The 25463-nt window shown below is 37.2% G+C and overlaps 1 protein-coding gene across 1 annotated transcript in view; it reads left to right on the top strand.

Moving 5' to 3' along the window:
* Nucleotides 1–25463, top strand: part of LOC130452383 (uncharacterized) — a 251678-nt gene that overhangs the window by 193275 nt on the left and 32940 nt on the right. The window contains exons 47-80 of the mRNA XM_056791629.1: nt 56–1009; nt 1069–1377; nt 1587–1898; nt 6991–7320; nt 7481–7789; nt 7847–8485; nt 8545–8850; nt 8905–9546; nt 9601–10599; nt 10656–10961; nt 11017–12024; nt 12085–12417; nt 12576–12878; nt 12936–13241; nt 13304–13621; nt 13678–14004; nt 14060–14377; nt 14433–15065; nt 15123–15428; nt 15484–16125; nt 16177–16491; nt 16555–16884; nt 16944–17246; nt 17303–17608; nt 17667–18314; nt 18370–18678; nt 18737–19681; nt 19745–20065; nt 20122–20442; nt 22522–22836; nt 22894–23229; nt 23288–23590; nt 23651–23956; nt 24011–24328. Of these exons, the coding sequence (XP_056647607.1) occupies nt 56–1009; nt 1069–1377; nt 1587–1898; nt 6991–7320; nt 7481–7789; nt 7847–8485; nt 8545–8850; nt 8905–9546; nt 9601–10599; nt 10656–10961; nt 11017–12024; nt 12085–12417; nt 12576–12878; nt 12936–13241; nt 13304–13621; nt 13678–14004; nt 14060–14377; nt 14433–15065; nt 15123–15428; nt 15484–16125; nt 16177–16491; nt 16555–16884; nt 16944–17246; nt 17303–17608; nt 17667–18314; nt 18370–18678; nt 18737–19681; nt 19745–20065; nt 20122–20442; nt 22522–22836; nt 22894–23229; nt 23288–23590; nt 23651–23956; nt 24011–24328 (14976 nt within the window). The remainder of the gene's footprint in view (nt 1–55; nt 1010–1068; nt 1378–1586; nt 1899–6990; nt 7321–7480; nt 7790–7846; nt 8486–8544; nt 8851–8904; nt 9547–9600; nt 10600–10655; nt 10962–11016; nt 12025–12084; nt 12418–12575; nt 12879–12935; nt 13242–13303; nt 13622–13677; nt 14005–14059; nt 14378–14432; nt 15066–15122; nt 15429–15483; nt 16126–16176; nt 16492–16554; nt 16885–16943; nt 17247–17302; nt 17609–17666; nt 18315–18369; nt 18679–18736; nt 19682–19744; nt 20066–20121; nt 20443–22521; nt 22837–22893; nt 23230–23287; nt 23591–23650; nt 23957–24010; nt 24329–25463) is intronic.

A 25463-nucleotide genomic window follows, 5' to 3' on the forward strand; every position in this document is an offset into this window, starting at 1 on the left:
TATATTTCCTTATCATTATCAACGTTTATTAATCAATCAATCATTTTTTTAATAGTGCCTCAGGAACCTAGTATTTTCGAACCTTGTTCACCGAGTCCTTGCGGTCCGTACAGTCAATGCCGTGAAGTTAACAACCAAGCCGTCTGCTCTTGCCTACCAGATTACATCGGATCTCCGCCTAATTGTAAACCGGAATGTATCGTTAGCTCCGAATGTCCTTCCGATCGGGCTTGTCACAAATTTAAATGTGCCAATCCTTGTACTGGAGCTTGCGGTATCCAAGCGTTATGTCAAGTTATCAACCACGCGCCTATCTGTAGCTGTAAAACGGGCATGACTGGAGATCCATTTACGAGATGTTACGAATTACCACCGGCTCCTATTAAACCGAGACCAGTCGAAAATCCTTGTGCACCATCACCTTGTGGACCTAATGCTGAATGTAGAGTCATCAATGATCAAGCCTCTTGCAGTTGTCAACCTAATTACTTCGGAGCGCCGCCTAATTGCAGACCTGAATGTCTAGTTAACACCGATTGTGCTTCTAACTTAGCGTGTATCACCGAAAAATGTAGGGACCCTTGTACTGGATCTTGTGGATTTAATACTGAATGTAGAGTACAGAACCATATACCGATATGTAGTTGCTTATCTGGATATACGGGCGACGCATTCTCTGAATGTACCAAGATTAAACCAATACTACCATCAACCCCGACAGATCCTTGCAACCCATCGCCGTGTGGTCAAAATGCTCAATGCGATAAGGGAATATGTACTTGCTTGACACTGTACCGAGGTGATCCTTATCAAGGGTGCAGACCGGAATGTACCATGAATTCCGATTGTAGCCCAAACAAAGCTTGTAGTAACTTGAGATGTGTCGATCCTTGTCCTGGAACTTGTGGACAGAATGCAGTTTGTGATATCGTTAATCATATTCCGACCTGCAGTTGTCCCGCAGGTTTGGAAGGAGATCCATTCGTTAGATGCAGACCTAAAATAATAGGTAAATATTCTACATTAATACAATATAAACAATATCCTCATCGATTGTTTTCTGTTTAGACGTGCCATTGAACCCTTGTCAACCGTCTTCATGTGGACCAAACAGCGTTTGCAGGGTTAACAACGGAGTTGCTGTATGTTCTTGCCAGCCGGGTTTGGTAGGAAGTCCGCCGTCTTGTAGATCCGAATGCGTTCTCAGCGCCGAATGTCCCTTAACGCAAGCCTGTTTGAATCAAAAATGTATCGATCCTTGTCCAGGAACGTGTGGAGTAAACGCTAAATGCCAAGTGATAAATCACAATCCTATTTGCAGCTGCATCCAAGGAAATATCGGGGATCCATTCGTTAGATGCTATCCGGAACCTAAACGTGAGTAAATTTTTCATTCACAGCAATAAACTACATATATACATGAAAAATTATTTTCGCCATTTTAAAGTGAACTATTCGGTTAACGGGATCAATCAGATTTTTCAACGATCTCAATCGACTGATTCCGTGGGGTCAATGTGGTTTAATTAATTTAATTTAATTAACCATTCGACCGTTATATATAAAACTTTTTTTTTCATTTTCAGTTGTTCCTCAACCGGTAAATCCATGCGATCCGACGCCGTGCGGTCCGAATTCGGTATGTAAAGTACGCGGCGAAAGTCCGGCGTGTTCATGTCTCGAAAATTATATCGGCACACCGCCGAATTGTCGACCGGAATGTACGATTAATCCCGAATGTCCGCGAACGCTCGCTTGTATAAATCAAAAGTGTCGCGATCCTTGTCCGGGTAGTTGCGGCAACAACGCGTTGTGTAACACCATCAACCACAATCCAACTTGCACCTGTCAGAATGGTTACACCGGGGATCCGTTCCAAGGCTGCGTTCCGGCACCAGGTAGGATTTTTTTTCATTTTTGATTTTGATATGATCGCAAATTGTTGCTTGGAACGGTAGTAGAAGAAGACGTCATTGTCAATCGACGTGGAAAATTATTTTCCGAAACGAAAACGCATGGTTACTTTGTACAACATTTTGTCCAAGACCACATTAGAAAAAGACACTATTAAATTTTTGGCTATTTAAATTTCTATCAATCGTATTAATTGTGTTAAGCAAAACAGTTGAGATTGTCAAATTTGATTTTGATGAGTCATTTCGTTCATTTATTTGGCCTATAAGTGATAAAAACTAAAAAAGATTAACCTCTGTGCTAGCAATGGCAAATATTTTTTACGAAACTTCTTCAAGTTTTATTTTGTCTCCTTAATATTTCTTATTAGAATATTGGGATTCGTTTTTGGTCAGTTATCTAAACATTTGGTAAATTTTTTTTGTTAATAAGCCATAAATAAATCAATTAAAATTATAATAAATTATCAAAATACTCTAATAATCTAAAATCAAAGACTTTAAAAACAAAAATATGTAAGATTATATATTATGTTGCTATTAACATAGGGCAAACTTCACAATATCTAGACAACAGATTACAAAGCCATCAATTCGATAACAAAATTATCAAAACTTCTATTGAACATATGAAAGCAATTGTTGAACTTCTTGTTTCTGAAAGTGAGTTGCATAGTAGTAGGAAGAAGCTGATGGATTACGCCCTTGCTACAACTGTCGCTTGTTCCACTTGTTATGTAATTGTAAACAATGAGTAAATAACTATACGATAGATATTCCCTATTTCTGAATTGCGAAATGAGATTCGTTTTCTACATGCTAACTTGTTTACCCCTTGATTGAGTCAAATTTTTCAGAAAACGCAGAGTTTTACAATTAATGAACTTTCAACTGAATTTTCAGTCATTCCGCGATCTTTCCTAACTGAAGTTGTGCACTGCGGATACTAAAAAATGTCAATTAAGATCCACAAAATTAAACGAAGGGCATCAGCACTCACATTTCTTACATAGTATAATGACAACGGAAACTCTAGTATTACTGGTGATGAGTGATGGTGATGAGTGATGAGATGTACGATAATCCAAACTAAGAACAGTCAAAACAGATACGCACCAATAAAAAAACAGATTAACGACGACCAAACAACCATTTTTGACTATCTTCGTGTTAATTTCGTGGAAGAGAAAACAACAATAACAAAGGAAGTCTAGTAAGATCCTCTACGTCACTTCCGAAAAATAATACACAACCAATAGAGAGATATGGTCTTATATTGTGTGGTTATAATCCATGACCATATAGTACCAACATGATAAAGCTTCAAATAGGAAATTCTAATCACCCAGTGAATTTAACCTGAGTTAACTAGAGAAGGACTCCTCTGCAGAAGGTGTAGCTGTAACAATAAACTAAAAACTAAAATTATGAAGCTTTGTAGTCGTCCTAAAGCTAGGAATCTCCAAATTTATATTTAATTATAAATTAAGAGATGGGGTGTAGACACTATTAACTTTTAATTTTTTAAAATTTCATAAAAAATTGTTGCCTTTGTCTAGATGTGTCAAACTTAAATTTGTAGAGGGCCATATATAAATTTTTTAATTCGTAGGTGGGCCGGATTGAAAATAAAAAAAACTGAACTGAATTATTATAACATATATAAACATCCGTAGACTTGAGAGTACGAGTATTTAAAACATCCATAGAGGAATCCAATGAAGTCTAAAAGTTAAAAACATGATTCTACTTTCCGTGACACATTGCCATCACGGGCCTTATTGATAATGCCCAGGGGCCGGAAGTGGCCTGCGAGCCATTTCTTAAACATGCTTTACTCTAATGAATATTGAGCTTTGTCATTAAAATGAATATTACTGAGGGAAAATAGCGTTGTACAAACACTGGATCCAAGAAAGAAGAAAGTTAAGAAGAAGATCAACTTAACTACTGTTTCCAAGAACTTTTTGCGATATTTTTTTAAAAATACCAATAATCTACAGTATTTTAGTCAATAGCGACAAATTTTATTTGTTTCAAAATTAGACCTTACTTTATGATTAAATTCAATCATTTATAAGTCATTGAGCAATGGAAAGCATTTATTGAATAGTCTATTTTTATGTATGAGAGAGTAATAAAATGATGAAGCATTCGTAATCCATAGGCGTATCACTTCTGTTAGTAGACAGTTAAAATATTGTGTGTGTACTCATATCTTCACCAAATTAAGCTGCAACATCCAAATAGCTGTAGCTGAAGAAGTGCAATTTTTTCTAGAATGTTTCATTTTTCCAGAAGATAAGTTTGATTTCTAAACAACGCTACGTTCATAAAAAATAATTTCAATTTAAAAACTCACCAGTATAAGTAGAGTTACTTTTCACAAATCCAAATCAGAATGTTTAACATCCCTAATTTCAAAATTTTTTCTTAAGCTTCTTCCTTTAACTGGGTTCAATTGGGTTTAGTATGCATAATTTTCTACAATTTCGTATCTTTTGAAATGTTGTTTATCAAAAACACAAAGAGTGCAATTATTTTCTAAGAGAACCCCTTCTCTGTTGATGAATTTAAACTAGTATATAAATTATTTGGAAAAGCCGGTCTTGGAGTTGGACAAGTTTTATTTTGCCAAAATTTATTTGGTGTAGTACATCAATGATCCAAATAAAATATATTACACACTACAATATCGTGACTTTCTATCAAAACTTAATGGATTACTTTTTCCAAGGAAAACCTATTTCTTTTAAAAGTGCTTCGATTCAATTCAGGATAATCCTTATCATCGAGAATATAAATGTAGCTAAGTCTTATTTAGATTGAAACATTTTGAAACTAAATCAAGCAAAAAACTATCAAATTAAAATTTAGCTCGACAAAACGAGTTACCAGAGGGGGATTCGTGAAAATATGAGCCATAGTCGGTTCTATAAACTTTCAAAGCAGCTTTTATAACAAAATGTTTTTTATTTCGATTCTTCGGCGTTTGCGCCTTGTAATTTACAAACTGAAATGAACTGATAAGAAATAACCTTATAATATGGAAAAACCTAAAATTGCATTTGCAGTGAAATTTGACGAATATAAATTCTTGGGAAAACGAAATTTCTAAGTTTCATTGGCAACTAAGTACTTATAGAATATATACATTTATCTACAAAACACAAGGTTTTTGATCAATCCAAACCTTTTTCTATTGTTTTGTATAACTTGTAAAAGACCACTAAAAGTCCTTAAACTTGTGATAGTTCAGGTACATTTATGAAAATTTTAGGAAATATTTAGATTCGAAATTACCGTAAGTAGTTTGTACAGGAACCTGGTAAACCAGTTCACTAGTCAAATGGCCGACGATGAATAATGTAGCCGCCCCCATTAAAATTGAAAATAAACAAAAAAATTCACGGAATAAATCACCATACTGTGGGGAACCGTTTCTACTTAAATTAGAGTTTTCTTTTTTTGACCATTGATCGTCCGTTTTTTCTTCTTTCTTCTCCTTTTCAGCCAGGACAGCACAACCACAATGCAATCACCACAATCCCACCCCTGCGGAGGAGCAATTCCTATATCGGGGCCAAAACCTTCTTAATTAAAGAAAATCCCTTATTCTATCTAAAAATACCTTCGAATCTGCCTTTCTCACTCTATCAAACATACAAATAGACTATAAAAACAGCTGCTATTGGTTATTATATTGTAGAATATTAGTTCGTTATTCAAATATTACATTTCGATTTTATTGGTATTTTTATCATATTTATAGAATTGTGCATGTTGTTGTTTTGGTGTTTAAGAAGTTTTTTGAAGTTAATAAACAGAAAATTAAGGCTTCTAAATGTTGTTGATTTAGTTTGTTCCAATAATTTTTCAAAGAAAGATCAAATTTGACGTTTGGACTTTTCTTTCAGTCAAATTTTACCTTTATTTCAAAAATTATTAAATAAAACTAATTTTAAAACAGAGGAGACCTAAAATCAACAATATTTAGAAGCATTAATAAATTAAAAGGCACAAGAAATAATAAATTAAAGAAATTTAAACAGAAAAATGAATCAATCGCTCATTTAATCGATAATTGTCAGATTTTCACAAGAAAATTAATTAATCTCATAATCAACAGTAAATATGCTAACTATTGAAGAAAATTTGTCAGTTGTATTTTGAAAAAACGACACTTCTAGGAAATATTAAAAAATATGACTGACCTATCCTTTAGACCAAAGCATTTATCGATGATATAAATAATAAATTGTGCTTTTGCAAGGATCACTGGATCAAAATAATGTCAAAAAACTTCTTGATAATGAGCATGCTTGGCTGTACATACTAATTTGCTTATTATACGCAAAAAGGGGATAAAGAAGGTAAGGAATATCCCCCACCGATAACATGGAGCTTCAAGGTCGCCTTGCAATCCACTCACTAGCTACTTAACCGCCCCCAAACACCCCCCAAACAAACAAACGATAACACTGCGCTTATTTTCTTAAAACGAAAAGGTTCACGAGCGTATAAGCCTCCCTTACCCCATCACCCCTAGCCAAACAAACAGCGCTAAATTAATGCTTACCCTATACGAAAATATATACAAAAAACGATTATTATAACACTGATATGCTTGAACCCCAAACAGCAGCCGATAGAAATGAATAAATAAAATAAAATAAAATGCTTACCCCGTACCTCACACACAATACAGCAGCTAATGAATTGCGATGGTTCTAATATAATAAACATGAAAAATGCTTACCCTGCTACCTCGAAAAATAAAATTTAATAAAACGCTTCTACTTGATATGTGCGAAAGTAAAATTGGTGAATAAAATGCTTACTCGTTAAAATAAATCAGCAGTTAATAAAGCGATGATATGATTCACATGGTGGTTAGGTGGTGTCTTTTTCGAAAAGCACTCAGAAATAACAAGCCGCCGCTTAAAAAACGCTTGGATAACCAAACACAAAGGTAAAATCATCTCAAGATACGCTCGAGCTATTGGTTCTGTAATCAATAACCCGAGCGATATCTCCTTGTCTTATAACTTTATATTCATCCATAATTTGATTGTAGCCGTTCTGCCACCACCAGATCCGATAAACCCTTGCAAACCTTCACCTTGTGGCACCAACGCCATCTGCAAAGAAAGAAACGGTGCCGGATCTTGCGTTTGTCCGCCGGATTATTCAGGAAACCCTTACGAAAGTTGTAGACCGGAATGTATTTTGAATGCTGATTGTTCTTCGAACAGAGCATGCGTGAGGAATAAATGTATCGATCCTTGTCCTGGTACTTGCGGTCAAAACGCCATCTGTCAAGTTATCAACCACAGTCCCAATTGTAGATGTTTGGAAGATTACACGGGAGATCCATTCAAATTCTGTACCATAGTCATTCAACAACGTAAGCAAATATATTTGAATATTTCCTTGTATAAACAGTTGAGAAAAAGTCATAAGGAGTATAAAAAATCCGTACGATATTCTTGATATATACTATAAACATCCTTTTAAAATAAAGTCTGTTCTAACGAACAAAAAACAAATATTACATTACGTTACAGCAATTGTATCAACACAACCGTGTCAACCGACTCCTTGTGGTCCGAATAGTCAATGCAAAGAAGTGAACGGACAAGCAGTTTGTTCATGTTTACCCAATTTCATAGGATCGCCACCTGGATGTAGACCAGAATGTGTAGTAAGTTCAGAATGTCCAACGAACAAAGCTTGTATCAATCAAAAATGTATGGACCCGTGTCCCGGAACGTGCGGCTTGAACACCAAATGTCAAGTCATAAACCACAGTCCGATATGTAGTTGTCAAACTAGGTATATAGGAGATCCATTTGTTAGATGTTTCCCTCCACCTCGTAAGTTTTAATTAAATTATCCTGCTCTCTTAATCGTAACGCGAATTCATTTTTTAGAACCTGTTATTACCGAGATCGAAATCGTATCGAATCCTTGTGATCAATCCCCTTGCGGTCCTAATTCTCAATGTAGGGAAATCAACAATCATGCATCTTGTTCTTGCCTGCCTGAATTTATTGGTAACCCACCGAATTGTAGACCGGAATGCAGCATACATTCAGAATGTCCAAGTAATCTAGCTTGTATAAAACAAAAATGCGCGGATCCTTGTCAAGGATCTTGTGGACTAAATGCAGTTTGTAATGTATTGAATCATATATCAATCTGTACGTGTCCGACTGATATGACTGGGGATCCTTTTACAAACTGTTTCCCCGCTCCTCCAGCAAAAGTCGTCGTAGATGAAAACCCTTGTGTACCATCTCCTTGTGGAGCAAACGCCGTATGCGAGGGACAAGGTATTTGTACTTGTATTCAAGATTACAATGGAGATCCCTATAGAGGATGTAGACCTGAATGTGTTAGAAGTACCGATTGCCCTAGGGATAGATCTTGTGTAAGAAAAAAATGTGTAGATCCTTGTCCTGGAACTTGTGCTGTTTCAGCAAATTGTCAAATTATAAATCATATTCCTATGTGTAGTTGTCCCGCTGGTACTACAGGAAACGCCTTCGTGGCATGTAGAAATATACAAAGTACGTAGATTCGACTAATAAATTATAGACTTAGATAACGTACTCACTTATTATTTCAGTACCTCAAAATATAAATCCATGTAATCCAACACCATGTGGTCCAAATAGCCAATGTAGAGAGATCAATCAACAAGCAGTATGCTCTTGTCTACCAGGATATATCGGTAGTCCCCCCATTTGCAGACCAGAATGTGTTTCAAGTTCTGAATGTAGCTTAGTACAAGCATGTGTCAACCAAAAATGTATCGATCCCTGTCCTGGATCTTGTGGTATAAGCGCACAATGTCAAGTTATTAATCACAACCCTATATGTACTTGCCCAGGTGATTTAACCGGCGATCCTTTCACAAGGTGTATACCAAAACGTAAGATCAAATAAACTTTCTCGAACAAACATACTAATTACAATAAAATTTCAGCACCTGAACAAGTAAACGTCTCTATAAATCCTTGTCAACCTTCCCCTTGCGGACCGAACTCTGAATGTAGAGAAATTAATGGTTTCCCTTCTTGTACTTGTCTCGCCGACTACCGAGGAACTCCACCGAATTGCAGACCAGAATGTATCACCAACAGCGAATGTGCTTTCAATTTGGCTTGTTTGAACAGGAAATGTATCAATCCTTGTGAAAATATGTGCGGATTAAATGCCGAATGTCGAGTTGTAAGCCACATACCTAATTGCGTATGCTTACCGGGTTTCGAAGGGGATCCGTTCCGACAATGCTCGGAAACTGCCTTGAAAATTCCTGAAATTATCAACCCATGCAATCCAACACCATGCGGAATTAACGCAGAATGTAAAGAACGAAACGGCGCAGGAGCGTGTATATGTAAACCAGGCTTTATGGGAAATCCTTACGAAAGCTGTAGACCTGAATGTGTTATTAATTCGGATTGTCCTTCGAACAAAGCGTGTTTAAAAGATAAATGTATAGATCCATGTCCCGGTACGTGCGCGTCTAACGCCTACTGCAACGTAATCAACCATTTACCAACATGTACTTGCATCCAAGGATATACAGGAGATCCTTTCAGATTGTGTAATGTAATTCGTGAAAGTAATAACTTAGTAAAACCTCATTTATTCGTAAAATAATAATTTTCACTTTTAGCAATTGAAGTAGTACCCACGAATCCTTGTCAACCGTCTCCTTGTGGACCAAACAGTCAATGTAGGGTAATTAACGAACAACCCGTTTGTTCTTGTTTACCAGAATATTCTGGAAGTCCACCAAATTGTCGACCAGAATGTACTATCAGTTCTGAATGTTCTCTAGATAAAGCATGCGTGAATAAAAGATGTATAGACCCATGTCCTGGTACTTGTGGTTTGAAATCTACATGTAAAGTTTTGAATCATAGTCCAATATGTAGTTGTTTAACAGGATACACTGGAGATCCTTTCACTAGATGTTATTTTGTTCAAAGTGAGATATATCATATCCAGATTTTTATTCCAACTAATTTTTTACAATTTGTAGAAGAAGAAGTTGTATCGGAAATAGTGAATCCATGTTTACCTTCACCTTGCGGACTTTACAGTACATGTAGAGATATAAATGGTATTCCTTCTTGTTCTTGTAACGATGGTTATATTGGCACACCACCCAATTGTAGACCAGAATGTACTATCAATTCTGAATGTTCCAGTAACTTAGCATGCATTAACGAAAAGTGTAGAGATCCCTGCGCTGGTTCCTGTGGAAATGGGGCCGTTTGTAACGTTCTCAATCACATACCGATATGTTCGTGTCCTGAAGGATATTCAGGTGATCCCTTCACGTTCTGTCAACTCAAACCAACCGTGGCACCAATAGTAGATAACGATCCATGTAATCCATCGCCTTGCGGACCTAATACCGAATGTAATAATGGTATTTGTACATGTTTAGCAGAATATCAAGGCGATCCATATACTGGTTGTAGACCGGAATGTACCTTACACCAAGATTGTCCTAAAAACAAAGCTTGTTCGAGAAATAAATGTATCGATCCTTGCGTTGGTACTTGTGGAACTAACGCTAATTGTGTTGTTATGAATCACATACCAACTTGTTCTTGTTTGGAAGATTACGAAGGTAACGCCTTTGTAATTTGCCAAAAAGTAAAAGGTATTTATTTTGAGAAATTTCAAATCTACATTCTATAAATGTTTCTTAAATTACAGTTCAAGTACCAAGAAATCCTTGCAATCCCACACCTTGTGGACAAAATAGTCAATGTAGGGAAATAAATGGTCAAGCTGTTTGCTCTTGCGTGCCAGGTTTCTTAGGTACACCGCCATCTTGTAGACCGGAATGCGTTACCAGTACAGAATGTCTTCTTACACAAGCTTGCGTTAACCAAAAATGTATAGATCCTTGTCCTGGTACTTGTGGTATTAGTGCCTTGTGTCAAGTTAAAAATCATAATCCAATATGTATTTGTCCTAATCAATATACAGGCGATCCTTTCACTAGATGTTACATATTAGGTAAACGTTATAATATAAATCGATCAACGTACATCTAATTTTATAATTATTCTAGAAATTGAACCGGCTATTGTGGAATCTGCAAACCCATGTGAACCGTCACCTTGCGGTCCAAATTCTGTATGTAGAGTTGTAGGAGATAATCCATCTTGCTCTTGCTTACCAGAATTTATAGGATCTCCTCCAAACTGTAAACCAGAATGCGTTAGTAATTCGGAATGTTCCTCGAATCTCGCTTGTATAAATAGAAAATGTAAAGATCCTTGCGTTGGAGTTTGTGGTCAAAACGCCGAATGTAGAGTGGTTAGTCATACACCCAATTGCGTATGTATATCCGGTTACTACGGTGATCCATTTACTCTATGTCAACTCCAAACGGCTGTAGAAACAGTGAATCCTTGTGAACCATCGCCGTGCGGTAGCAACGCTGTTTGTAAAGAAAGAAACGGAGCTGGTGCTTGTGTTTGCTTAGAAGATTACTTTGGAGATCCTTATCAGGGATGTAGACCGGAATGTTCAGTTAGTTCAGATTGTCCTTCTAATAAAGGTTGCGTTAATAATAAGTGTAAAGATCCTTGTCCTGGTACATGTGCGCCGAACGCGGAATGCCACGTTATCAATCACTTACCGTCTTGTACATGTCCTTCGCAATTCACAGGGGATCCTTACCAATTTTGCAGAGTAGCGTTGAGTAAGAATAAACAATTTTCATTCGAAAATAATTCAAATCTAATTCATATTTTCGTAGTTGAACCAGAAGTACCTAAACAACCTTGTCAACCATCTCCTTGCGGGGCTAATAGTCAATGTAGGGAAGTCAATCAACAAGCTGTATGTTCTTGTTTACCGAATTATATAGGTAGTCCACCAGGATGTAGACCAGAATGTACTGTTAATAACGAATGCCCTACTAATCAAGCTTGTCAAAACCAAAAGTGTATCGATCCTTGTCCAGGAACTTGTGGACTAAATACCAAATGCCAAGTCGTTAATCATGCTCCTATTTGTAGTTGTTCGAACGATTTTACTGGAGATCCTTTTACCAGATGTTATTCCATACCTCGTAAGAAAATATAGATTTATTTATTATAAATCAGATCGCCTAATATATTTTTTATTGTAGCACCAGAACCAATTTCTATAGAAAACGAAAAAGTCACGTGTTTCCCATCACCGTGCGGACCAAATTCGGAATGTAGAGAAATTGGTAGTTCGCCAGCTTGTTCTTGTCTACCAAGCTTTATCGGTAGTCCGCCGAATTGTAGACCAGAATGTAGCGTTAATTCGGACTGTACCAGTAATTTGGCTTGTATCAATCAAAAATGTATTGATCCTTGTCCAGGTTCGTGTGGACAAGATGCTAGATGTAGTGTTTTCAGTCATACGCCGATTTGTACTTGTCTAGAAGGATATACTGGAGATCCGTTCACCTATTGTCGACTCTTACCACCTACAAGTACGTCATCTATCATTGCAATATTCTCATTTTTTATATATATATATAGTTTACTTATTTAGATGATGAATTTCGAAATTTCAACAACATCTATTTGGAAGCATTTCTACTTTTTCTTGCGTTTTCAATTTTATCGAGCCATACTGTAACTTTTCTAGCTCCTGCACCGGTAACCGATCCATGTAGCAATTCTCCATGCGGTCCCAATGCCGAATGTAACGATGGCATATGTACTTGCTTACCAGAATATCAAGGTGATCCCTACAGAGGGTGTAGACCAGAATGTGTACTAAATACAGATTGTCCTAGAGATAAGACTTGTATTAGAAACAAATGTAAGGATCCATGTCCTGGAACGTGTGGTCAAAACGCTGAATGCTCTGTTATCAATCACATTCCAACTTGCTCTTGTATATCTGGATATACTGGTAGCGCTTTCATACAATGTAATCCCATACCAGGTAAATGAATCATTATCATAAACGTATAGTTTTCTTGAATGGTCATTTTTTTTTTAGTTGAATTACCTAAAAATCCTTGCAATCCATCTCCGTGTGGTCCAAACAGTCAATGCAGGGAAATAAATAGTCAAGCTGTTTGTTCTTGCGTACCAGGGTTTTTGGGTACACCGCCATCTTGTAGACCGGAATGCGTTTCTAGCACTGAGTGTATTTTAAGTCAAGCTTGTGTTAATCAAAAATGTATCGATCCATGCCCCGGAACCTGCGGACTTAACACTCTTTGTCAAGTAGTCAATCATAATCCAATATGTACTTGTAAAGAAAAATTTAGCGGAGATCCATTTACCAGATGCATACCTATCGGTAAGATTCCATCGAATTCTCAACCTCCTTGTGTTTTTCACTTTTATTGTACTTTATTTTAGTTGAAGAGCCAATTGTACAATCGAATCCGTGTCAACCATCACCGTGCGGTCCTAATTCTCAATGCCGCGAAGTTGGCGGTGCTCCATCTTGTTCATGTTTGCCCGAATTTATAGGCACGCCACCAAACTGTAAACCAGAATGTGTCAGTAATTCAGAATGCTCTAATAATTTAGCTTGCATCAATCAAAAATGCAAAGATCCTTGTGTCGGTGCATGTGGTTCCAACGCGGAATGTAGAGCTGTCAGTCACACTCCCAACTGTTTATGTCCAACCGATTTAACAGGAGATCCATTTACACAATGTCTACCAATACCACGTAAGATATCCACTGAAGATAAATTAGAAAATATTTTTACGTACTATTATTTTTAGAAACAACACCGTCGGAAATACTATCGCCTTGTACTCCATCTCCTTGTGGAGCAAACGCTGTATGTCGAGAACTAAATAACGCTGGATCATGTACTTGTTTACCAGAATATATAGGCAACCCTTACGAAGGTTGTAGACCGGAATGTACTTTAAGCTCCGATTGTCCTTACAACAAAGCTTGTATAAGAAACAAATGTACCGATCCTTGTCCTGGTACTTGCGGACAAAATAGTGATTGTCAAGTCGTTAATCATTTACCATCTTGTACGTGTAGGGTAGGATTCACTGGAGATCCATTCAGATATTGTCACGTTTCACCACCCGAACGTAAGTTTAATTATTTTCGAATGTATAATTTTCATCATAATACATTTTTCCGTAGCTGTTGATAGAGAAAAACCGCAAAATCCTTGCCAACCCAGTCCTTGCGGTCCAAATAGTCAATGTAAGAACGTCAACAACCAAGCCGTTTGCTCTTGTTTACCCAATTACATAGGTAGCCCTCCGGGATGTAGGCCCGAATGTACAGTGAGCGCTGAATGTGCTCAAGATAAAGCTTGTATCAATCAAAAATGTGATAATCCATGTACCGGAAACTGCGGTTTGAATACCGATTGCAAAGTGATCAATCACAGTCCGATTTGTATTTGTAAAACTGGTCAAACGGGCGATCCGTTTTCTAGATGCTATCCTATACCTCGTAAGTATGAAAAATGAAAAGTTGAATATCTTGAATTGATTTACCAAAATTGTAGCTAAAATACCAGAGCCTGTCATAATATCGGATCCATGTGTTCCTTCACCGTGCGGTATGAACAGCATTTGTAAAAACGTAGGAAATGTCCCATCTTGTACTTGCTTCCCATCATACATAGGCACACCACCCAATTGCAGACCTGAATGTACCATAAACTCCGAATGCCGTAGCAATTTAGCTTGCATAAGAGAAAAATGTACCGATCCGTGTCCAGGCTCTTGTGGAACAGGTGCTGTATGTAGCGTTACCAATCACAACCCTATTTGCTCTTGTCCAGAAGGTTACACCGGAGATCCATTCAATTATTGTCAACTGAAGCCTGTAGAAATCAGTCCAATCACAACTGATCCTTGTAATCCCAGCCCTTGTGGACCTAATACACAATGTAACGATGGAATATGTAGTTGTCTACCTGAATATCAAGGTGATCCTTATTTTGGATGTAGGCCTGAGTGTGTATTGAGTATTGATTGTCCAAAGGACAAAGCTTGTGTTCGAAACAAGTGCGTCAATCCTTGTAATGGAATTTGTGGACAAAATGCTGAATGTTCTGTACTGAATCATATACCAATTTGTAGCTGCAGAATCGGTTTTACTGGAAATGCTTTTACATTCTGCAAAGAAATTGAAAGTAAGTCCCTAGATCGCTTCAATTATTTTCATTTATTAATATTGATACGTTCCATAGAACCACCACCAGCAAATCCATGTTTCCCGAGTCCATGTGGACCAAATAGTCAATGTAGGGAAATTAATGGACAAGCAGTTTGTTCTTGCGTACCCGGCTACATAGGTTCTCCACCATCTTGTAGACCGGAATGTGTTACTAGTTCAGAATGTCCTTTAAATGAAGCTTGCCAGAATCAAAAATGTGTTAACCCTTGTCTTGGAACGTGTGGAATAGGCGCACTATGTCAAGTAATAAAACACAATCCTGTATGTAGCTGTCCCGTCAAATTCACTGGAGATCCATTTACTAGATGTTTACCAATACGTAAGAAACTTTCAATATCTCATTAATTCTCAATAAAATAACAAAATTTTTTTAGAAGAAGTTATAATTCCTCCAACAAATCCTTGTTCTCCGTCTCCATGCGGTTCTAATTCAATATGTAAAGAAGTCGGCGAAACGCCGGTTTGTACTTGCTTAGAAGGCTTCGTAGGATCACCGCCGAATTGCAAACCGGAATGCATCAGCAACTCCGAATGCGCCACTCACTTGGCTTGTATAAATCAAAAATGCAAAGATCCTTGTCCGGGAATATGCGGCCAAAACGCGGAATGTAGAGTAGTTAGTCACACTCCGAACTGCGTTTGTTTACCAGGATACGAAGGAGATCCTTTCAACTACTGTAACCTACCGATACCAAAACCAAGTGAAATACCATCGCCATGCAACCCGTCTCCTTGCGGTTCCAACGCTGTATGTAGGGAACAAAATGGAGCCGGGGCGTGTATATGTATCAAAGGATATTTAGGAAATCCTTATGAAGAATGTAGACCCGAATGTTCTATTAATTCCGATTGTCCTTCGAATAAGGCTTGCATGAATAATAAATGTAGAGATCCTTGCCCTGGAACGTGCGGTCCGAACGCATTATGTCAAGTTATAAATCACGTACCATCGTGTACTTGTAACATTGGATATACAGGAGATCCTTTCAGGATCTGTATCGCACAACCTAACGAACGTAAGTTTAAATTTCATGTACGTAACTTTGACTTATATGAAATTATTTTAGCTGTAATCGAAGAAACTACGAATCCGTGTCGAAATTCTCCTTGTGGTCCAAATAGTCAATGTCGGGAAGTTAATAAACAAGCAGTTTGCTCTTGTTTACCAGAATATGTCGGTTCTCCGCCATCTTGTAGACCCGAATGTGTCGTCAGTACGGAATGTACTCCGAATAAGTCTTGTATTAATAAAAAATGTACTGATCCGTGTCCAGGAACGTGCGGTATTGGTGCGACTTGTCAAGTAATCAATCATAGTCCAATTTGCTCTTGTAGACTGGGTAACACCGGTAATCCATTCACAAAATGCTATCCGCTACCACGTAAGTCGACCAAATAATCGATAAAATTTTATAACAATATATTTTTCCTTAAATTATTTGCAGCACCTCCAGCGGAACCAATAGATATAATAGACCCTTGTATTCCGAATCCCTGTGGTCCTAATAGTCAATGCCGAAATCGATCTGGTTCCCCTGTATGCTCCTGTTTACCTGATTACGAAGGAAGTCCTCCAAATTGTAGACCAGAATGTACCATCAATTCAGAATGTCCCAGTAATTTGGCTTGTATCAATCAAAAATGTAAAGATCCTTGTATCGGAGCGTGCGCAATAAACGGTTTATGTAACGTCATCAATCACGTGCCTACGTGTACATGTCCCGATGGATATACCGGAGATCCATTCAATAATTGCGTTTTGAGACCACCAACACGTATGTAAATCTAATATTCGTTTATAAGAAATATTTATAACAAACTTAACAAATTTTAGAACCAGTTGAAAATGATCCTTGTAACCCGTCCCCGTGCGGACCTAATGCTGAATGTTTCAATGGAATTTGTACTTGTATTGACGAGTATCAAGGAGATCCTTATACGGGTTGTCGACCAGAATGTATCATTAGTGACGATTGTGCGAAAAACAAAGCATGTGTAAAACAAAAATGTGTAGATCCTTGTCCTGGTACTTGTGGTCAAAACGCTGAATGTTCCATATTTAATCATATTCCTGTTTGCTCTTGTATATCCGGATACACTGGAAATGCTTTCGTCATATGTAACCGAATAGTCGAAGGTAGATTTTTACTTTATCATTTTTCTGAGATCCACCTTCATTTATGTGTATTTCAGCTCGACCTTTGACTAATCCTTGTCAACCATCACCTTGTGGTCCAAACAGTGAATGCAGAGAAATAAACCAACAGGCAGTTTGTTCTTGTCTGCGCGGTTACATTGGTTCTCCGCCAACTTGTAGACCGGAATGTATATCCAGTTCTGAATGTAGTTTAATACAAGCATGTGTCAATCAAAAATGTATAGATCCTTGTCCTGGAACTTGCGGACTGAACGCGAAATGTCAAGCAGTCAATCATAATCCTATTTGCAGTTGTCCGCCTAGATATACCGGTGATCCGTTTACAAGATGTCTAATTATCGGTAAATGTTAATTCAAATAAAATATTTTGTCAAACAACACATAAATATTTGTTTTTAGTTCAAGAACCAGTTGAAGTACCGACGAATCCTTGTCTACCTTCTCCGTGTGGACCGAATTCTGAATGTCGAGAAACAAACGGATCGCCATCGTGTTCTTGCTTACCAGAATTTCGAGGCACCCCACCCAATTGTAGACCAGAATGTACTAGTAACAGCGAATGTGCCAACAATTTAGCCTGTATCAATAATAAATGTTCTAATCCATGTTCTGGAATGTGTGGACAAAACGCAGAATGCAGAGTTATCAGTCACACGCCTATTTGCAGTTGTACACAAGGTTTTACGGGAGATCCTTTCATATCATGTCACTTAATACAAATTCAGCCTCCCGTTGAAAATCTGTCACCTTGTGTACCATCACCGTGCGGGGCAAATGCTGAATGTACAGTGAGAAATCGTGCAGGAGCGTGTACTTGTCTACCTGAGTATATTGGTAATCCTTATGAAGGCTGCAGACCTGAATGTTCATTAAATACGGATTGTCCATCGAACAAAGCCTGCATCAAAAATAAATGTGTGGATCCTTGTCCTGGTACTTGTGGACAGAATGCCAATTGTCAAGTTTTAAATCATTTGCCATCTTGTACTTGCATCCAAGGTTATACAGGTGATGCATTCAAATATTGCAGCTTACAACAACAAGAAAGTAAGTTTCCACTAAAAAAATTTGTCCTCTGATTATCCTAACGCTTCTATTTCAGTTGTCGAACTTAAAAAACCATGTCAACCGTCTCCTTGCGGACCAAATAGTCAATGTAGGGAAATTAATGAACAAGCTGTATGTTCTTGTTTACCAAACTATATTGGCAGTCCCCCAACTTGTAGACCTGAATGTACCATGAGCTCAGAATGTTCTCAAAATAAAGCTTGCATCAATCAAAAATGCGATGATCCTTGTCCGGGTTCTTGTGGGTTGAATACAAAATGTCAAGTAGTTAATCACAGTCCTATATGTACCTGCAAAGCTGGATTCAGTGGAGATCCTTTCGCTAGATGCTTACCCATACCAAGTAATGCCTTTAAGATTTACTTTTTTCTGTGGAAGTATCTTATTTATTTATATTTTAGGTCCACCTGTGAATGTACCAATAGAACCAATACGTGACCCATGCGTTCCGACTCCATGCGGATCTAATTCAATTTGCAGAAATATCGGAAACTCTTCGTCTTGTACTTGTATACCAGGATACATTGGCAGTCCGCCAAATTGTAGACCAGAATGTTCAAACAATTTCGAATGTGCGAGTAACTTAGCTTGTATCAGAGAAAAATGTATAGATCCTTGTCCGGGATCATGCGGGGCTCTAGCTCAATGTAATGTCATCAATCACACTCCAATTTGCTCATGTCCGGAAGGATATACGGGAGATCCGTTCAGTTACTGCCAATTGAAGCCTCCGGAAGTAAAACCGGTTGAAACAGATGCATGTAATCCATCTCCTTGTGGACCTAATGCTAGATGTGATGACGGCGTGTGTACTTGTTTACCAGAATATCGCGGTGATCCTTATAGAGAATGCAGACCAGAATGTGTATTGAATAACGATTGTCCAAAAGACAGAGCGTGTTCTAGAAACAAATGTATAGATCCTTGTATAGGAACGTGTGGACAGAACGCCGATTGTACTGTTATAAATCATATCCCATCTTGTACTTGTTTCAAAGGATATATAGGAAACGCATTTATATTATGTAATAGAATACCTCCCGAATTACCTAAGAATCCATGTCAACCAACTCCGTGCGGTCCAAACAGTCAATGTAGAGAAATAAACGGACAAGCGGTATGTTCTTGTGTAATAGGATACCTCGGTAGTCCACCAAATTGCCGACCAGAATGTATAGTATCCACTGAATGTCCATCAAATCAAGCTTGTGTCAATCAAAAATGCGTAGATCCATGTCCTGGTACTTGTGGTATCAATACAGAATGTCATGTCGTTAAACATAATCCTATATGTAGCTGTATTAGAGGATATTCTGGAGATCCTTTTTCAAGATGCGTACAAATATGTAAGAATCACTTTTAAATATAACATTTTTGATAATATCAAACTTGATTATATTAAATTTTAGCACCGGAGCCCGAAGTACAAATAGATCAGTGTAATCCATCCCCGTGCGGTCCAAATTCTCAATGCAAATCTATTGGAGATTCGCCTTCTTGTTCGTGTTTACCAGAATTTGTTGGCACTCCTCCGAATTGTAGACCCGAATGTGTCAGTAACTCGGAATGTGCTAATCACTTGGCTTGCATCAATCAGAAATGTCAAAATCCTTGTAGCAACGGAGTTTGCGGTCGAAATGCCGAATGCGCAGTTGTAAGCCATACTCCTAACTGTATTTGCATCAATAATTATATAGGAAATCCTTTTGTACAATGTATACCGCCGCAACGTGAGTTTCTTATTAAAACAATCCAATACTATATCATTTTCAATATCTAATTTCAGAACCGCAAGTTTTGGAAATTATAAGTCCATGTACCCCATCACCTTGTGGAGCCAATGCGCAATGTAGAGAACTAAATAATGCTGGATCGTGTACTTGCTTACCTGATTTTATCGGTAATCCTTACGAAGGATGTAGACCCGAATGTGTTATCAATTCAGATTGTCCATCGAACAAAGCGTGTATTAATAATAAATGTAAGGATCCGTGTCCTGGAACTTGTGGGCAAAACGCCAATTGTCAAGTAATCAATCATCTACCTTCTTGTAATTGTTTATCTGGATATAGCGGAGATCCTTACAGATATTGCCTGGTTACTGAAAGTAAGCTAAACGTCGTTAAATATTTATATAAATACAATAATTGTGTTGCTAAGCAAAAAACTCTAGAACTAATAAAGCTTTTTCTTTAATGTCCCTTTGGTAAAGGCTCTTACTAGAGACAAATATAGAAATAAATTAATTTTAACCTCTCAACTGTAGTTATAATCTTTTACGTAAGTGTGATTTAAAGAAGAATGACTTCACTTTTACGATGGCCACTCTCTATATTTTGAGAAGCTAGGAATCGAAAACTTGTTACTTCTTGGGTGTCCCATGCCCTTAAAGAATCCCAAAAAGGTTTAACGAGTTTAACGTTTCTAGCATGAAACGTTAGAAAATTTAAATAATGGAAACGAACATTCTGCAATAATACCAGATACGCCCACGTGAGAAGAATGGAAGAAAGTAGACTGCCACGCATCGTACTTGAAGGGAAACCAATAGGGAAAAGAGAACCCGGACGACCAGCTAAGAGATGGATGGACAGCTGGCAGTCCACCTCCTAGGAACTGATACAGAGGAACCTGCAAAACTAACAGATCATGAGATCGTAAAAATGAATAAGAAGAAGAAGAAGCATTGGTGAAAGCAATTAAGTTTAACAAACAGTTACAGCAAACCGCTAAAATACAAAATATTTACCTGCACCTCTTAAATCAGTCACTGCTCAAAGTCTAAAGTTGCATCGTATGTATGTATCGTCACACAATTCACAACAGACAGTATTTTACATGAACATAATTGTTGCAGTCATTGAACATCCACTTTATTCATCTGATTTGGTGATGTGTTATTCTTTATGTACTGAAACATTTACATGGAGGACGTTTCACGAAGAAGAATCGGCTGGATGAAGCAATTGAGAGATAACTGTGTGTGGTGGTCACTTTAAGCAAAAATGGAACAATTTTCCTAAAAAATTATTATTTTGGCTTCAAAAAACTTAGACACAAAAGGAAATAAAATATCTCATTTCCCCACAAGGGAACAAAATTTCCTTAAATATTTTACTGTGGAAGATGACTTCGTATTTTGTTACGATAAACTTGGTTCAATGATTTCAATGGAATTACGTTTATAATGAGTAATGTTTATTCATAATCTCGTTCCAAACTCTCTCAACGCGCCGTCTAGAGGCTCTTGATACTAATGGATGCGACAGAAGTGATAGCCATCCACACTCTCGATTTATTCAGTTACTGGATACGTCTACTACAAAAAGAACGTAATTTAAATTATGTTTATACCGAAAACGAATTTAATTGAAGCATTTTCCTAGTGCCTCAAAATATTTAGCATCACCCTCGTAAAGTCTTTTCTAATAAAGCCACGTTTGTGCAAATTGGACAAGTGATAATTTTTCTAGACTAAAAAAAAATAAAATTTATCTTTTCTACACAAGATTTCTTCAAATATTTTGCTGTAGAAGATGAGTTTATATTTTGCAAAGAATCAGTTTAATAGCTGTAATGGAATTACAAAATTATGTTTATAATGAGTGGAGTTTATTCATAAGTCCGCTCTAGATCGTCGCGATGCGCCTTCTAGAGGCTCTCCACACACGGTACGTCTACTACAAAAAGAACGTAATTCAAGTGAAGTTCATACCGAAAAGTCACCAATAATGATTTTTTTAATTCAATTTCTATATATTTATAATGCAATACCACACAAAAATTATTCATTACACTTCACAGACTTCACTAGTAGTAGACTATAGTTTAGTTTTCTCATATGTATGTATACATTAATTTAATAATTTTGTACCATTATCTTGATCAGGATCATCAGTTTTGACGATTTAATTTCGGAGAAGAAGTCTGAGAAGCGTCTACCATATCGGCAACGTAAATAATTTAGTTTTGTTACTAAATACAGTCAAAAAGTTATCATAGAAAGACTTTAAAATAGTTGAACTCTATTTTAATTATTATAAAAGAGTATTTTTTTCATAAGAATTTCTAATCATTCCAAAGTAAATAGATCTTCATTCAATATAATATAAAGCAGAATGTTCTTGAGTTTTAGCAATACCAGATATATCTCAAAATTGAATCTAATCAATTCTATTTGTTATAGCGGTTAGTCTCGAACCCTCGAATCCTTGTAATCCAACACCTTGTGGTCCTAACAGTCAATGTAAGGAAGTTAACAAACAAGCAGTTTGTTCTTGTTTACCAAATTACACAGGCAGTCCGCCATCTTGTAGACCGGAATGTACTGTGAGTTCAGAATGTGCCCAAAATAAAGCTTGCATCAATCAAAAATGCGGAGACCCTTGTCCAGGAACATGCGGTTTAACTACAGTATGTAACGTTATCAATCACAGTCCGATTTGTAGCTGTCAATCAGGATTTACTGGAGATCCTTTCACGAGATGTTACCCAATACCTCGTAAGTTACGAGAATGATATCTATAGACACGACAAAACGCTTCTATTTCCGTTTTAGCTAAGCCAGTAATACAACCAGAACCGCCTGCTATAAATCCATGTGTACCTTCACCTTGCGGTCCGAACAGTATATGTAGGGAAATAGGTTCGACGCCATCTTGTTCGTGTTTGGAAAATTATATAGGATCTCCACCAAATTGTAGACCTGAATGTACAATCAATTCCGAATGTTCTAGTAATTTAGCTTGTATTAATCGAAAATGTATAGATCCATGTCCTGGTTCTTGCGGAGCTTTCGCTATTTGTACAGTTATCAACCACACCCCAACTTGCTCTTGTCCCGAAGGTTACACTGGAGATCCTTTCAGCTACTGTCAAATCAAACCCCCAACACGTAAGTTAATCGATTCGATTCGGTTGACTTTCAAATCTAACTCCGTATATTTTTTTAGAAGAGCCTGTTGTTGCGGATAAATGCAACCCCTCACCTTGTGGACCTAATGCTGATTGTAATGACGGTGTTTGTAGTTGTTCACCTGAATATAAAGGAGATCCTTATAGGGAATGTAGACCTGAGTGTGTCTTGAATAATGATTGCCCAAGAGATAAAGCTTGTGTTAGAAATAAATGTAAAGATCCTTGTCCTGGAACGTGCGGTCAAAACGCGGAATGTTCGGTTGTTAATCACGTTGCGATCTGTAGCTGTTTACCAGGTTACCAAGGCAACGCTTTCGTAATCTGCTCGAAACCACGAGGTACTATTTTTTTTTTTTGAAAATATATATGTATTAATGAGTTATATATTTGAATTTTAGTACCACAAAACGTGAACCCATGTAACCCAACACCTTGCGGACCGAACAGTCAATGTAGAGAAATTAACCAACAGGCTGTTTGTTCTTGTGTTCCGGGTTTCTTAGGTTCGCCGCCATCTTGTAGACCCGAGTGTGTTTCTAGTTCAGAATGCGCGTTAAATAGAGCTTGCGTTAATCAGAAATGTATAGATCCATGTCCAGGTACCTGCGGGTTGAACGCCGTTTGCCAAGTTGTCAATCATAATCCAATTTGTAGCTGTCAACGTGGACAAACTGGTGATCCTTTCACAAGATGTCTACCAATAAGTAATTGCTTTAAATAAATACAATCGAAATATTTCTATATTTTTGATATTTTAGGCATAGAACCGATAATACAGATTAATCCATGTGAACCTACGCCTTGCGGTCCAAATTCCCAATGTAGACAAATAGGTGATTCACCTTCGTGTTCTTGTCTACCAGAATTTACAGGCGCGCCTCCTAATTGTCGTCCCGAATGCGTTAGCAACTCTGATTGTCCAAGTGATAAAGCTTGTATAAATCAGAAATGTAAAGATCCTTGCCAAGGTATATGCGGACAAAACGCTGAGTGCCGAACGGTTAGCCACGCTCCAAATTGTATATGTATAGGAGGTTACCGTGGTGATCCTTTTATTCGTTGCGATCTACCACCATGTAAGTCTATCGTCGCGCTATTAGCTGCTGTATAAAATCCCTAATGTACCTAAATTGCTTTTTTACTAACCTATTTATAATTTATAACGGGAGAAAAAGATTTTTGAATCAACAGGCAAAATGCAATATTTTTATTTTTGATTTCTTCCAAAACAATTTACAAAATACACGCAGAAATAGACATAATCTTTTAGTGACGTGACATCTGTCACCGACGTCGTTTCTTACCATAACCTTACACATCTGTCTTATCTGTCACATCTGTCAAACACCAGAAGCTCTCTTTAAAACTTAAACTTTGGTTTGTGCTTTATATGAATTTTTCTGATAAAACCGTTTTTAGTATTATCATGAAAATAATTTTAAAATTAACTTGGAACCTGCCCACATGACGTTAGACGAGAATTTAAACAATCGAGAGATTTGTGTAAATATGGCATCAAAAATTCTCACTCATGAACAAAAGTAAACGCGAAATCTTAGCTACAAGATTTTTTTAAACTTTCGACATTCAGAACATCGGCAGAAGTTGAATGAGTCAGATATTCAATAGAGATAAGACCTAGATATGACCTATGACCCCCAAAGCGTTCATCAAAAGCGGATGTTCAAGTCACGACGTAAGACGTTTTCCATTATCGATATCCATGTCATAGGCATCGTCCGCATTGCTTTAAATCTACAAAAATCGGTGATCCAAATATCCAAGGACGATCTACAATGTAATCAGAATATCACCGACCATATTTTTATTGCTTACGGTAATTTCAAATACAACTTCAACGTTAAATCGAAACTGAACTAGCCATACACACATAAAAGTCAACAAAGGATTATAGAAATGGCAGAAATTATTAAAGGAAAAGAAAGAGTACAAAAAATGATTAACGGAGATTACTCTAACTTTCGAAAGGTCGTAAAGAGTTGTAGAGAAGAAGAAGTGACTGCTTCAACTCTCACATACAAAATTATCAGCATATAGAAACCACAACGCTAGATTTTTGCTTTTATATAACCAACTCCTATTTTTTCCATTAGAAACCAAATTATAAAAACAGAAGTGACGTCACTAAATAAATATTTATATAAGTAGTGAAGTACCACTATAAAAACGTTGCAAGTGCTTATTTCATCA

This window comes from Diorhabda sublineata, chromosome 1, assembly GCF_026230105.1.
Source record: "Diorhabda sublineata isolate icDioSubl1.1 chromosome 1, icDioSubl1.1, whole genome shotgun sequence".
Taxonomy (NCBI): Eukaryota; Metazoa; Arthropoda; class Insecta; order Coleoptera; family Chrysomelidae; genus Diorhabda; species Diorhabda sublineata.